The 14465-nt window shown below is 60.4% G+C and overlaps 1 protein-coding gene across 1 annotated transcript; it reads right to left on the reverse strand.

Annotated features, from left to right (window-relative positions):
- Window positions 1-743: 743 nt before the first annotated feature.
- On the reverse strand, window positions 744-13628 carry SLC25A29 (solute carrier family 25 member 29). Its single transcript, XM_036281664.1, has 4 exons — window positions 13476-13628; window positions 8419-8462; window positions 2355-2438; window positions 744-2060 (listed from the first exon to the last, which is right to left on the reverse strand). Exons 1-4 carry the CDS (start codon window positions 13507-13509, stop codon window positions 1314-1316), a joined length of 909 nt encoding a protein of 302 aa, XP_036137557.1. The 5' UTR covers window positions 13510-13628; the 3' UTR covers window positions 744-1313.
- Window positions 13629-14465: the final 837 nt, after the last annotated feature.

Genomic DNA, 14465 nt, shown 5'->3' on the forward strand with positions numbered 1-14465 from the left:
CTCTAAGATGTGCCCCAAAGCTCACAGGTCACACAGCTGGGGCTGCCATCAGGGCCCAGGGGTACAGACCACCAAGCCTGCCCCTCGACTCCAGGGAGGGGTGTGGTACGAAGCCCCTTCTGATACACAAAGCTTGACCCTCTTAAAAAACAAACACTTTATTCCCTCTGTGGCTTCTGTACCCCAATGACACTCGTGTACAGGGTGGAGTGCTGTCTTCTTTGACCATAGCTGCCTCTGCTGGAGAGCTTGTCACACTGCCCAAGAGGCTGCCACTCAGGGCAAAGGGGGCCATAGTCACCATCTGTGCAAAACCACCCACCTCCCCATCAAATCACACGGCCATGCCATACTGGATGTGCCCGGGCTACCCCACGCTCTCAGCACAGCCCTAGCTCCTAGTGAAAACCCTACAGCGTGGGTTCAGATGCCCCTCAGCCTGGAGGGGCCCAAACTGGCCACGCCCATGCCCACTAACAGGTCTCCACAGCCTCACAGGAACACCGGGCACTGAGGAGCTTGCCCAGGAAAGACACCATTTGCTGGGGAGTAGGGACCCTGTACTATCTCCCTCTCGACCCTCTACAGACCCTGGGAAACCCTGGCTGGGGGTGGTGGGCCAGACTCCAGACATCATGACCCGCGTCCCCACTTTACAGATGGGCAGCCCAAGGTAAGGAGACGTCCCCTTGCCGCACCTCTGTTGAGACCCCCCGCTGGCCCCCCCTGCCCCCCAGCCCCTATCTCCAGGAGGGTACGAAGCCTCCAGCAAACCTCTGGCCTCTTGGCAGGGCCCCAGGTCAGCCTCCAACGGGAGTGGCAGTAGGGGTGTTCCCAGCAGTGCCACGTGGAGAAGCTGGGGTTCTCTGGCAGAGGATTCGGTTCTGACACCAGAAAGCACCCGGAGCTGCCGGTCCCCATACAGCCTGGCCAGGCGGCCAAGCACTCCGCCAGGGACCGCAGGTGCAGTCAGGGAGTCACGGAGAGCCCGCCCATGGGAGAGCCCGTGGTGCGGGACCCCAGGGAGGGGCTGGAGTGTTGGCTCGGGTTTCTGGAAACTTCCAGGTAACAGTGTCAGCTTCCCAACTGCTCAATGTGGGTCCCCATTTCACAGCTGAGAAAAAAGGACGTCAAGCTTGTGGCCAAGGTAACCAAGCTGATGAGTGGCATTAGGCCCAGACCTGGCGGAGTCCCCAGCCCCCGGTGTCTGGGCAGGACAGTGGGCCGGGCGGGGGGTGGGCAATTTATGTCTATGTTGGGTTTCTGGAAAGTGGCCCCGGGGAGGTCACACCCTATGCCACAGGAGTTGGGAGTCACAGACTGGAGGGCTGGGCCAGCGCAGGCCCGGAGGCAGCAGGCACAGCCTCGTCCTCAGACTGGTCCTCCGGGCCCCGCGCGTAAGTGAGCACGACAGTGACAGTGGCAAAGGTGGCAGCGTTGACCGGAAAGGCGCGCAGCAGCGTGGAGGCCAGCCCACGGGTGAAGACGCGCCAGCCCTCGGCGTGGTAGCTCTGGCGCACGCAGTCGAGGATCCCCTGGTAGCGCGGGGCCCCCCGCAGCCCGTCGGCCTGCAGCCGTGACTTGACCACGTCCACAGGGTAGGTGGAGAGCCAGGACATGATGCCCGACGTCCCGCCCGCCAGCAGCAGCTTGGGCACCAGCAGCGGGTCCCCCGGCTCGCAGCCCAGGGCGCGCGTCATCACGTCGTAGGTGAGGAAGTAGACTCCGAAGCTGGGCGTCTCGCGCAGCAGTGTGGACACCATGCCCCGGTTGACGCCGCGCAGGCCCTCCTGCTGGTAGATCTGTGCCAGGCAGTCCAGGGAGCCCCTGTAGGTGCGGGCCGCGCCCACGTCCTGCAGCTGCAGCCGAGTCTTGGCCAGCTCCATGGGGCAGCAGATGACGCACTGGATGGCGCCTGCCGCTGCGCCCGCCAGGAACTGGTTCAGCGGCGAGTCTCGGCCCAGGGCCCGCAGGGTGTTGCCCTGCACACCAAACACCAGTGCATTGATGAAGGTGAGCCCCATGAGCGGTGAGCCCAGGCCCTTGTACAGTCCCAGCACCTGTGGGGCACACAGAGGCGTCAGGTGCCCACCTCCTGGTGGGGGCATGGGCGCGTAGCCCACCTCCCCACAGAATCTGCACTGCAGGTGGGGCGGCCCCAGCCCACCCCAGGTGTACGAGGGTCTGACAGAATTTTATTAGAACCAACCTCGATCTGCGAGGCCTGGGCATTCACACCACCCCATTTCCAAGGTTCTTATTCCCTCAACAGTCCCCGACCCCTCCCCACCCTGCGGTCTGGAGCCAGCATCCTAGAGGCTGGGCCCCGCCCCTGCCCTGCCCAGACCACTCACGCTCTCTTGCTTGATGATGGACTGGAAGCAGTGGACAGTCCCTCGGTACTGGGGCTTCTCCAGGCTCTGGACCTGAAGCCGCACCTGGAAGGAGAGGCCCATGACAGGGGGCGAGCATGCGCCGGAGCACCCAGCTCCTGGGGCCGGCATTTGGTACAGCAGCAGCAGAGGCCGGCCCACAGGGCAGGGTGACCAGCAGCTAGCTTTCTGTGGTTTTGGGGATTTCAAGGTGGGTGAGGCCAGGTGTCATGCCTCTTCAGAGAGGGGTGTTGGTGAGCAGCCAGCCAGCCAGACACCCGAAGGGGCAGGGCCTCCCGAGACCCCGGACAAGTGGAGGCTGTGTGTACAGATGTAGATGTGAGCAAAGCCAACTCCACGTCTGCGTCCCGACCTCAGTGTCATGCTGTGACCTGTGACCAACCTCACTGTCCTTAGCAACTATATCAAAGCCTTGTACTTGATGATTATCTGTGCGCCTTAAAATGTAGCCATTAAGAGTTGTGTTAGTAACAGCCCAGATAGCATGACAACTGAGATAAATATCAAACTGGTAATCGTGTCAATTATAAGCAGTCATAGGTCACAGGACCACCCAGAGGAGGTACGGCCCCTGGGACAACTGCATTCTTTGTCCCTTGGTCTGGTCAGTCAGTAGCTGGGTTATACTGTCAAAACAGCACTGTGACGGGCCCGGCAGCGGAGAATGTGTGCAGAATTGCCGAGGGTCTGTTCTGCTCTGACCCCATCTGCCCGTAGTCAGTCATCCTACAGTAAATTCTGTTGTATTCTATGGCGTTGCCTGCTTTGTCTTTCGGTCTGACGCTACTCCTGATTACGGTGGCCATTACACCTCTGCCCCACCATCAGACACCAAGCCTCCTTCTCACTGTCCCTACAGCACACTGAGTGGGGCACCTCCCAGGACCCCCCACTGTTCTGGTGGCAAATCATGGCCAATGCCAACGGGGCTCCTGACCTAGAACTCCCCTTGTCAGGAGCTGGCGCACAGCAGCGGGCACCACGGCGCTGGGCCCCCGGCTCCTGCTCGGGCTCTGCCGGCAGCCCCTGTGAGCGCAGTGGCCATGAGTTAGTAGTCACGGGACAGCAGCTGACAGCCTCCTTGGGGACCCCGTCAGCAACTGCGGGCCTGGGAGTCAGGCCCAGCACCTGGACCGAGGAGCCCGCGCTCCGGTCTCGCTGAGTCTGCTGATCCTGACCCTGAGCTTATCTCTGCGCTGGGTACACGGCCCTGGCCCGCAGCGCAGAGTGGGAGGAACGTTTCCTGAGCTCGGAATCTGTCCCGGGTGTGTGTGAAGTCACGTTCTCCCCCGTTCTGACACAGAAATCCTCACTACCACCAGGACCACGACGTGAGTGCCCATCTGTGCCAGGCAGGAGAGGGGTCCCCAGGCTGGTAAGCACCAGCCCAGGTGGGTTCAGTCACTGCCATTTCAGATGGGGAGACGGGCTCAGAGGCTTTTCCTTTTCCCTTCAGTGTTCTGGGGTCTTTGGAAGGACCGCTCTCTGTCCTGCAGCGCCCGACACTGGCATGAAGAGGGCTGTTAGCAGAGATGACGTGAAGTGGGGCTGTCCCCTCCTTGGGTGGCATTTCTGGGACACCCCGGTGATGTCTTTGAGTCTTTGCAATCGGACAGTTTCATGCCCAGGCTCCGGCCAGCTCGAGTCCCACGAGAGACCACAGAAGCCGCCTCCCCTTGTTGCGACTCCTGGGTCTGGGGTGTCTGGGAGACCAGGTGTGGGGGTGAAATGTCATACTATCTAGAATCGATAACTTTAATGTTTTGGATGACAGGATCTCCTTTGGGGACTGATGACCCCACCCTAGAAAAGTCATTTGCACACAAGCCCAGGCCTGGGAGACCCCAACATGAACACCCCCTGGTTCAGAGGGGGATGATTTTTCTCAACCAGTTCCCCAGCCCAGGACCTGTGCTGGGCCCAAGTGCAACCCTGCCCTTCCTGCCCCTGCCAGGCCAGGGGGGGACTCTGGGGGTCAGGCCGGGGTCCAGGCCCAGGGTCTGATTCAGGGAGGACAGAGAAGGGAAGCGTGGGATTCACCTGGTCTCTGGGGTGAGGCTACACTCCCCTATAACAAAGTTGCATTTTAACGATGGGCGGAGACAGCTCTAGCTCAGGAAGGTGGTTAAAGCCACATAAACTTTCAACATCAGTTGAGGGCAGAGACTGTCGGCCAGCCTCGCCTCCCAGCCCCTCCCCTGGGGGCCAGCCTCTGCCTCCCAGCCCCTCCCCTGGGGGCCAGCCTCCGCCCCCAGCCCCTCCCTGGGGGCCAGCCTCCGCCTCCCAGCCCCTCCCCTGGGGGCCAGCCTCCGCCTCCCAGCCCCTCCCTGGGGGCCAGCCTCCGCCTCCCAGCCCCTCCCTGGGGGCCAGCCTCCGCCTCCCAGCCCCTCCCCTGGGGGCCAGAGTCCGCCTCCCAGCCCCTCCCTGGGGGCCAGCCTCCGCCTCCCAGCCCCTCCCCTGGGGGCCAGCGTCCGCCTCCCAGGCCCTCCCTGGGGGCCAGCGTCCGCCTCCCAGGCCCTCCCCTGGGGGCCAGAGTCCGCCTCCCAGCCCCTCCCCTGGGGGGCCAGCCCTCGCCTCCCCAGCCCCTCCCCTGGGGCCAGAGTCCCCTCCCAGGCCCTCCCTGGGGCCAGCCTACGGCCTCCCAGCCCCTCCCCTGGGCCAGTGCCCACCCTCCCACCCCCCCTTCCAGCCCCCCCCATGCCCCCTCCCTTGCCAGCCTCCGCCTCCCAGCCCTCCCCTGGGGCCCAGCGTCCGCCTCCCAGGCCCTCCCTGGGGGCCAGCCTCTGGCCTCCAGCCCCTCCCCTGGGGGCCAGAGTCGCCTCCCAGGCCCTCCCTGGGGGCCAGCCTCCGCCTCCCAGCCCCTCCCCTGGGGGCCAGAGTCCGCCTCCCAGCCCCTCCCCTGGGGGCCAGCCTCCGCCTCCCAGCCCCTCCCCTGGGGGCCAGCCTCCGTCTCCCAGGCCCTCCCCTGGGGGCCAGCCTCCGCCTCCCAGGGCCTCCCCTGGGGGCCAGCCTCCATCTCCCAGCCCCTCCCCTGGGGGCCAGCCTCCGCCTCCCAGCCTCTCCCTTGCCCTGGGATAGCCACTGGCGGGTGCAAGCGGGCTGGGAACCCTCGCCTGGGTACTGTCCTGTCCCCTTGAAGTAGGACAGAAAACTACCTTCGTGTTAGAAATGTGGCTGAGGATAGTGGGTGTGGTTCTAGTCTCAATAGAGGGAAACCAAATTTTGGACTCAAATTTCAGTCCCAAGAGCCTGGACGACTAAACTGTGAATGTCCCTGCCATGAGACCATGTGACTGACAACAAACACAGATGCCCCTCGTCCGTTCTGCAAGTCTCAAGGAAAGGCAAAACAACATGGACCCTGGCCTTAGGATGGCGGAGGCCTGGAGAGGGGAAGGGGGTGGGGGGTAGGGGGTGGGGGGGCTGGCCTTGTTCTTTTCCCATGATTCCTAGATTTGCACACTTAGCACATGTGCACTTTCCTACACATTAAATTTCAACTGCAGAGCTATGAAATAAATCCTACTTTTGCCAAAGCAAGAATATATACGGTTCTATGTACATTTCTGTTTTTTTTTTAATCCTCATCTGAGGACATTTTGCATTTATCTTCAGATAGAGTGGGAGGGAGAGAAGGAGGAAGAGAGAGAGAGAAACATCGATGTGACAGAGACACATCGAGTGGCTGCCACCCACACGACCCAAACCGGGGCCGGGGACAAACTGCAATTGAGGTACATGCCCTTAGCAGGAACCAAACCCAGGACTCTTCGGTCTGCAGGCTGGTGCTCTAACCGCTGAGCCAAACCAGCCAGCCCTACATTTCTGTTTTTAAGTAGAAAATGAATGGGGGGCCCTGGCCGGTTTGGCTCAGCGGTTAGAGCGTCGGCCTGCAGTCCAGAGAGACCCGGGTTCGGTTTCCGCTAAGGGCATGTGCCTCGGTTGCAGTTTGTCCCCGGCCCTGGTCGGTTGTGTGGGTGGCAGCCACTCGATGTGTTCCTTTCACGTCGATGTTTCTCTCTCTCTCTCTCTCTCTGTTCCTCTCTCCCCCTCCCACTCTACCTGAACACAAAAAATGGAAAAATGTCCTCGAATGAGGATAAAAAAAAACCAGATTCTGTAAAAAATAAAAAAAATAAATAAAAAAAAATAAAGCCAAGCCCTGGCAGGTTTGGCTCAGGGGTTGAAGCATCGGCCCGTGGACCAATGAGTCTCGGGTTTGATTCTGGCCAAGGGCACGTGCCTTGGTTGCGGTTTGTCCCTGGTCCTGGTCGGGATCGTGTGGGAGGCGACCTGTCGATGTGTCCCAGGTTTGCCCAGACATGATGGCAAAAGAAAAAGAAACAAGATCACAAATAGGTTTCCTCCCTCTAGGTGCCAGCTAAGGGCAGCTCCAAAGGGCATTAGCCCAGTTCCTGCAGCCCAATCGCTGCAGAGGGCGCTGGTCCCAGCTCAGGAGCTGAGGGGTGGGGGTACCAGGACCAGTGCTCCTCGCTGCTGGGGACTGGCGGAGGGGCCCAGTGGGAGCCTGCAGAAGGCCTGGCCAGGCCTGGGCTGAGTCATAGCTCAGAGCGGCCTCTGAAAAGCTGGGCTGAGGATGTGAATCACACCCACTTCTTGGCTGGATGCAACTCCGAGGCCTTTACAACACGTGACCACAAGATAGCAACACAGAGTAACGTGGACACTGCCAGGCTGTCCTGGGCAGCCACGTGGACAGGCTCCACCAGGGCCTTACTCTTGGTGGCCCTCAGGGAACTCAGGGGCCACTGCATGGCCAGAGAGCCTGGCCCTTTGGCCTCGCCCCAAATCCGCCTCAGTAACCTTGCCCAGCCCCTCACTGTGCAGATGAAAACAGCTGGGCCCAAGAGTAAAGTGACAGGCCCAAGTCACTCAGCAGAGCAGCTGGCAGGGTGGCCTGGACCTGCACCAGGCCCAGGGGCAGCCTTTTTCAGGTTGGAGTCGATGCCTAAGGCAAGGCGTCTCTGCTGGAGGAGACCTGGCCCCAAGCTTGCCAAGTCCTTTTCTTGGGCTCCAGAAAAGAAGAGACTGGAAGCTTGCCTCAAGCCCAGCTGGGGACAACATCCTTGCCTGCGCTCTGCCCTCGCCTGGTGGGCAGTGTTCACAGTAGACAGAAGGTCTGGCCTCGTGCCCTGCTGCCTGGCTCCCAGGTGAGCTGGCAAGGCAGGGCCCTGACTTGGCTAGGGCAAGGACATAAAACCGCAACAGGGAACCTCCGAGCTGGAACTCCGGCGCAAGACCATGGACTCCTTGGTTTCGTTCTGCAGTGTCCCAGAACCTGAACTCGGCAGGCTCTGCAGGTGCAGGGGTCTCGGAGGAGGCGCCAAGCGCCTGCCGCACTAACACGCCGCCGGTGAACACCTGCCCTCAGGGAATGATCGCTCAGTGTCTTGACAATCTCTCCGTGAAGATCACGTTCGTGGGGAATCCTGATCAGTGTTGATTTTTCTGTATTTTCTGTGACCTTTTCTTTCTTTGAAGAAGCTGTCTTTGCAAGAACGGTGTGGGGGTCTGTGCTCTGGACAAGGGGAAACTGGCCCCCTGGGCTCAGCTGGCCACGCTCCAGGATGGACCTCAGCACTCAGCCCTGCTGGGAGACGTGGGGACAGGCCCAGGAGGAACGCGGCCACCCATCAAAGTGTCAGAGGACCCTGATTCTACTTCATTCTAGAACAGTGGTTCTCAACCTTCCTAATGCCGTGACCCTTTAATACAGGTCCTCATGTTGTGGTGACCCCCAACCATAAAATTATTTTCGTTGCTACTTCATAACTGTAATTTTACTACTGTTATGTCTTAGGTGACCCACGTGAAAGGGTCGTTTGACCCCCAAAAGGGTTGTGACCCACAGGCTGAGAACCGCTGCTCTAGAACCTGTGGGAAGAGCTTGAAGGACCCCAAAGGTGCACACTGGAAGGAGCCTCCGGACACCCAGGGCCCGCAGGCTTCTGTCCTGTCCGGGCTTCCACGGGGCCTGAAACTAAAACCATGACAAGAGACTCACCTTGACCGTGTCAAATGGGTGTCCCACCAGCACGCCTGCCACACCTGGAGGAAGAAAGGAGGACTTGTGACCCAGATGTCTCCGACACCTGCAGCGGGGGGTGGCGCTCCAGGAAGTCGGTGCTGGGCTGCTGGACTGAACAGGGGCAGCCTGTTCCTCCCATGAGCCCCTGAGTCCTCATGGCTGAGGTAGGGGGTGGGCGTGTGACAGGGGGGGTGACATCCCCAAAGTCATGCCAGGATCTGTCCAACTCAAAGCTGGTCCAACTCTCACCCTGCTGCTCACTGCGGTTGACAACAGAAGTTGTCCCCTGTGAGCTGCATGTGCCCTTTCTTTCTTTAATATGTTTTTATTGATTTTTTTAGAGACAGAGAGAAAGGAAGAGGGAGAGACAGAAACATTGATGAGAAAGAAACATCAACTGGCTGCCTCCTGCATGACCCCACTGGGGACAGAGCCCGAAACCTGGGCATGTGCCCTGACCGGGAACTGAACCAGAGACCTCTTGGTGCATGGGTCAACGCTCAACCACTGAGCCACACTGGCTGGGCTGCACATGCTATTTCTAAGATGGTCCCATTGCTTAAAGACCTCCTGGCATTGGCAGGGGACTCCAGAAATGTTGGACTTGGGGCCAGAGCCTCACCCAGATTTGAATTTTCCCTCCATCACTTCCCGGCTGGCCAAGGAAAACGGACTTGGTGTCTGAGCCTCATTTTCTCACCTGTCCAGGTGTGAATCGACTTCCCCCATGAGATCCCTGGAAAATGCCCACCCAGGACCTGGTGCATGGCAGGCTGACTAGGCCCTTCCCTCATGGGAGCCACATGAGGCCCAGGGGGCCGCTGGTGACTGCAATCATGCTTGGTGAGGTCCAGGCCCTGCCAAAATGCACAAAGGCTCACAAACACTTCTGTCTTGTGTGCTGTGCCGATTGCAGACATCCCTGTGACTCAGGCAGCCTTGTGACCCCACCTCATGGGGCAAAACAGAGGCTCAGTGAGGCTGAGTAACTGCCACGCTTTCCTCCCTAGAATTCTAAGACAAATTTTTAAAAATAAGGTTTTTTTTTAAATTTTAGAGAGAGGAAGGGGTGGAGGGGAGAGAAACATTGATCGGTTGCCTCCCATATGCACCCCATCAGGGGACCAAACCCGAAACCTAGGTCTGTGCCCTCACCAGGAATGGAACCAGTGACCCTTCGGTGCACGGGACAATGTTCAAGCAAATGAGCCGCACCAGCCAGAGCTCCTCCCCAGAATTTTGCATGCACACCCTAGAGTCCTTTTACTGCCACCAGTGTTTATGTCTAATTAAAACAGCTACACGTAGCAAGTGTTTGCCTGCTGGCTACTGTTCTTGGTTCTGTACCTATACTACCCCTCCCTCTTAATACCTGTGCAGAAAGGACTTAGCCCATTTGATAGATGAGGAAACCGAGACACAAAGAGGTGACATGTCCATGCCACCCAGGTAGAACTGGTGGAGCTGGGATTCGAACCTCATGGCGCATGGGGAAATGCCCCCTGAAACCCAGCTCTCCACACAAGCCATTTCTTTAAGGCCATCAGGGAACAAATAGTTCTGTGTCTGACGAGGATCTGGGGCCCGGCCGTGAAGGACTGCGGTGTCCCAAAGTCCTCTGGCTTCCAGGGCTGCAGATGAGAAATCTGCTCCCCGAGTGTTTCTTCTCCTGTGTCAATAATTGATTTATTCAGACAGGAAGGCTCTGAGATTTTATTTGTAGATTTCAGGAATGTCACAGGAGATGCCAAGGGTGTGTCTTTCTTCTTCAAAACAACCCTGCCTGGCATTCTGCCAGCCTATCAGTCTGCAGACTCCCCTTTTTCTGATCAGAGAAAAATTCCACTATTATTTATTCATCACAATCACCATCTCAGGTCCTTGTCTCCCTCTGGGACCCCCAACACCCACAGGTGGATGAGAAGACCTGATTTTCTGCCAAGACTTCCACAGCTGTGTTTCTGCCTGAGACATAGTTTCTATAGTTTGAGATCTACCTTTTTTTTTTCATTTCATGTTTTGAATTTGAAAATCCTAGTTCTAGAGCCTCTCTTCTTGGGCTGTGACGGGATTTTGGAAACCTAACATTTGCCTGCGGTGTGCTGATCGGCCTCCCTCCAGCCGGGGCCCCTCCAGCCCACCAAGCCCTTGCAGCCAGGCCCAGCTGTGGGGTCCCAGGGAAGTGGATGCTCAAGTGTTGGAGGCTCCCTCCCTCTGCTGGGAGGTCCCAGGCAAGGACTGCAGGGGCAGACATTTGCATCCCCACTCTCTCCCCTGACTGGCTTCAGTGCCCTCAGGCAAGAGGCTGGGTCCCCCTTACCCAGAGCATCCACAACAACAGAATGGACTGTGGCGCCTGCCTCCATCAGGGCCCCCAGACCCCAAAGCCTTATCCTTTTAACCTCACAGTCACCTGAGAGTCGGGGAGCTGGGCCAGGCCATCTCCCTGAGATGACCCGTAGGCCACTTGTAGCAACAGAAATGGGCCCAGTCTCCCAACTCCAAAGCCAGTGCCCACTGCCTTACACAAGCTGGACTCTCAGGGACACCTCCCATCCCATGACCATCCAGGATAGGAGGGGGAACCACCATCCTGAAGGCACCTGGCAGCAGAGGTGGTGGGAGGGGCACATGTCCTCCCCATTTGGGGTCCCCCTGCCCACATTGAATTTCTCTCGGCACCTCCTCCTATCCATGCCCCCAGCAGGGAGACCCCCATCCAGAGCCCAGGTCTAAGCAGGCAGATGACCTGGGTCTGACCCCCTGGCTGGGCAGGCAGGTATCCTGAGCCTTCCACCAACTGAGGCCTCGGGGTTATCAATCAAGGTCCTGCCCCGCTTCTCTAAGGGTAAGTTGAACAGGTGACTCACCTTCAGGCAGTCAACCTGCTGTGCTGTCCTCCTGTGACTTGGAAATCTGAATCTAGAGGGACCCCAGGCCACTAAGGAGAAGCACCGCCCTCATCTGCCCTGAGACTTGCGGTCTTTAGGAGCCCAAACCCAAAGGAACCGGACAGGGGCCTCTAGGAGCCAGGCTCTGAGGTGGGGGTGTCACCTGCACATGGTGCCTGGACAGCCTCCCAGCAAGGGCTAGGCCAGGCCAGGAGGCCGAAGGCAGCCCTGGGACCCGATCAGGTCAAAGGGGAGAGGACAGCCCCTGCCCGCTCTGTCGTAGGAGCATGCAGATGATTTTGTACTAGTCGCTCCATTTCTCAAACTGGACCAGGAGAGGGTCCCAGGGAAGTGGGAACTACTGACCCTTTGCCTCCTTCCTGGCAGCCACTTCCATCCTTGCCCACCTGGGAGGCTCAGGCCTCAGCTCATTAGCAGGGTGGGCACCACCCACCTTGTGCTTGCATGGGGACACCATTGGGACAGTGGGGTTGGCTGGTGAAGCACCTACAGCTTGGCAGGGCACTGGACCCTGGGGCTTGGACAGGACCCCTAAGAGCCTGGTGAGAATGGGTAGAGAGGCATTCCAGGAAGAGGCCCTGCCTGAACAAGAGCCCAGAGTGACTGAGTCTGCGTCTCTGAGCAGGACAGCCTGAGGATGAGCCTTCCTATCCCAAACCCCAAGCTCCCAGGACACCTGTGGGGAAACAGCAGGAATCCTGCCCCTCTGGGGAGAGAACCCACATTCCCCAAGAAGTTGAAAAGGGACATTGGCCCTGGGACAGCCCCCACCCTCTTGAGCCACCACGGGTAGGGTGAGGGGGACATGGGAGGGGTGGCAGACAAGGGCAAGGGAAAGGTGAGCAGAGAGGGGGTCAGAGAAGGGTGGAGGGAGCTGAGAGCTGGATGGGCAGAGGCTCCTCCTTCCTGCCTCCTCTGGTGCCTGGGCCTGGGAGAAATTCTCCACCGCTTTGTCAAAAACTCTGGTGTTTCTACACCTTCTTGAGGCTCTAGTCTTTGGTTTCCTGAGGCCTGATTGGGTAACAAACTGGTACATTCTTAAATCCCTTCCCACGCATCACTTCCTGGCACACTCCCTTCACCAGCTTTCTCACGCCCAGGGCTTAAGGCTAATGATAGTCCTCACTCCTCTTCCTCCCTGGCGCCCACCGCTGGCAGGTGCTGGAGGAGAGAAGCGCCCGAGGTCAGAGCTGCACTGGGCCTGGAATACCCTCTCTCTGCCCAGGAGGCAGGGCCTGCCACGTTTGTCAACTCATCGCCAAATTCCTGATGGCTAAACCTGGCTCCCAATTAATACCTGTTGAATAAATAACTCTCCTAGTAAAAGCTGAGAAACTAAAGGCCAAACAAGCAGACCCAGGACCGCAAACTTACTCGGGTCCTCCAGGGAACACAGACTTGGAACCCAGTGCCAAGGCCCGGCCTCCCTGAAGGTGTACCACGCTAGCAGACACATCCACGTAAGCCCAAGGGCTAGCCCACGGGGTGTGTCAGGCCCACTCTACCATTCGGATAGAGTCAGCCCCCCAGCAGCTCACTGATAGGCGTAAAAAGAGGGTGGCGTGCCAAAGCATGACTCCACGCATGGGGTCCCACGGCGCCTTACAGTGCAGGCTAGCCCGCCAGTGGGTGGGTGGCCCCAGCTCAGCCCAGGAGGCTTCGGGAAGAAGGGTGGAGCCAGCCTCAAACTTCTCGGGCCCAGGGACCCGACCTGCTCCAGGTGGGATGGAGATGGGGGGGGGGGGAGGCGCTCGGGGCCTCCCGCGAAGAGGGCGCAGAGGGTGGCGAAGCACGCTCCTGGCGGTCCCGCCTCCGCCAAATCACAGAGCTGCCAGGGGCCCCAGACCTCCCGTCGGAACGTGCCTCGAAGGGCTTAAAAAACACTTGTCCTCGTGGACAGTGCGCTAGGCGCCCTCGGGCCTGGTGTCAATTCACGCCCACGAGAGCCCCGCGAGACGAGAGCTTTGTCACCCCCACTTCACAGACGAGGAAACCCCAGCCAGAGGGCTGGGCCGAGCTCGCGCAGGTGAGCTGGCCTCCCACCCGGGCACCTGGCTCCGGCCTCGGAGATTCGGGCGCCCCGCGTCGCCGGCCCCGCGCGCACCTCGCCCGCCTCCTTACCCCCAGCGCATCCAGCCAGGAAGTCGAGCGCCATTGCCGTCCTTCCTCGGTGTCCTTCTCCTTCTCCGGCTCTATACAGGGGTGGTCGCCGTCGGCAGCCTCCCGGCTCGCTGGGCTGAGGCTCGGTCTGGCCGCCGCCTCCTGGCGCGGAGCCCCGGTCAAACCAGGGGCGGGGGGTGGCGGCGGCGGCGGCGGCAGCGGCTCAGCGCAGGACTCCTCGCCCGACCAAGGTTCCCCGCTGGCCGGCCCGCGAGCCCTCGGAGCTGTCCGCCCGCCGCCGCGGTCCCTTACTTCGGGCCGCGCGCCCCGCCCCTCGGGCCGGCCGGTGGGCTCGGGCGGGGCGCAGAGCGCAGCCAATGGGTGGGCGAGGCGCGGACAACGCCCCGAGGCCTGCGCGCCGCCGCCGCGCCTCATTGGCTGGGCGTGCCCGGGACGGGGGGGCGCGGGGGACGTGGCGGGCGGACGGGCGGGGGAGGCGCAGAGGCGATTGAGACAAAGAGTGTGCTTCGTGCGCCCGCCCGCGCGCCGCTCGGGGCAGGAGAGACCCCGAGTGTTCGCCGAGGCCGGACCGTGGGGCTCTGCCCGGGAGCCCACACGCTGACCGGGGCCTCTGGGGCCCGGAACCTCCCGGTGTGTGCGCTGCTTGTCAGCTGGGAGGGACGGGGGGTGCGCTCGCTCCGGACTGGGCTCAGGAACCGGGAACCTTGGTTCAGATCCCACCTCCGCCGCCGAACCTCGGCGTCCTCGCCTGTATAAGGGGGGCACTGCCGCGGTAACAGATGTGGAGCGCCAGGACCCGCCAGGCCTGCAGGCTCGGACACAAGTAGTTGTCCGCTCGGAGAGCCTTCGCCCTCCCGCCTGCGCCTCCCCGTGCGGGGTCCTGGCTTCGGGTCGTCCGGCCCAGCGCGCGGCGTCGCAGGGTCTGAGCGCTCCGGCGTTTCGGGCGGAATGCGAACCTGGAAAAGAGAGAGGGACTCGGGTGAGGGGCGC

This window comes from Molossus molossus, unplaced genomic scaffold, assembly GCF_014108415.1.
Source record: "Molossus molossus isolate mMolMol1 unplaced genomic scaffold, mMolMol1.p scaffold_m16_p_1, whole genome shotgun sequence".
In the NCBI taxonomy this organism is placed as follows: domain Eukaryota; kingdom Metazoa; phylum Chordata; class Mammalia; order Chiroptera; family Molossidae; genus Molossus; species Molossus molossus.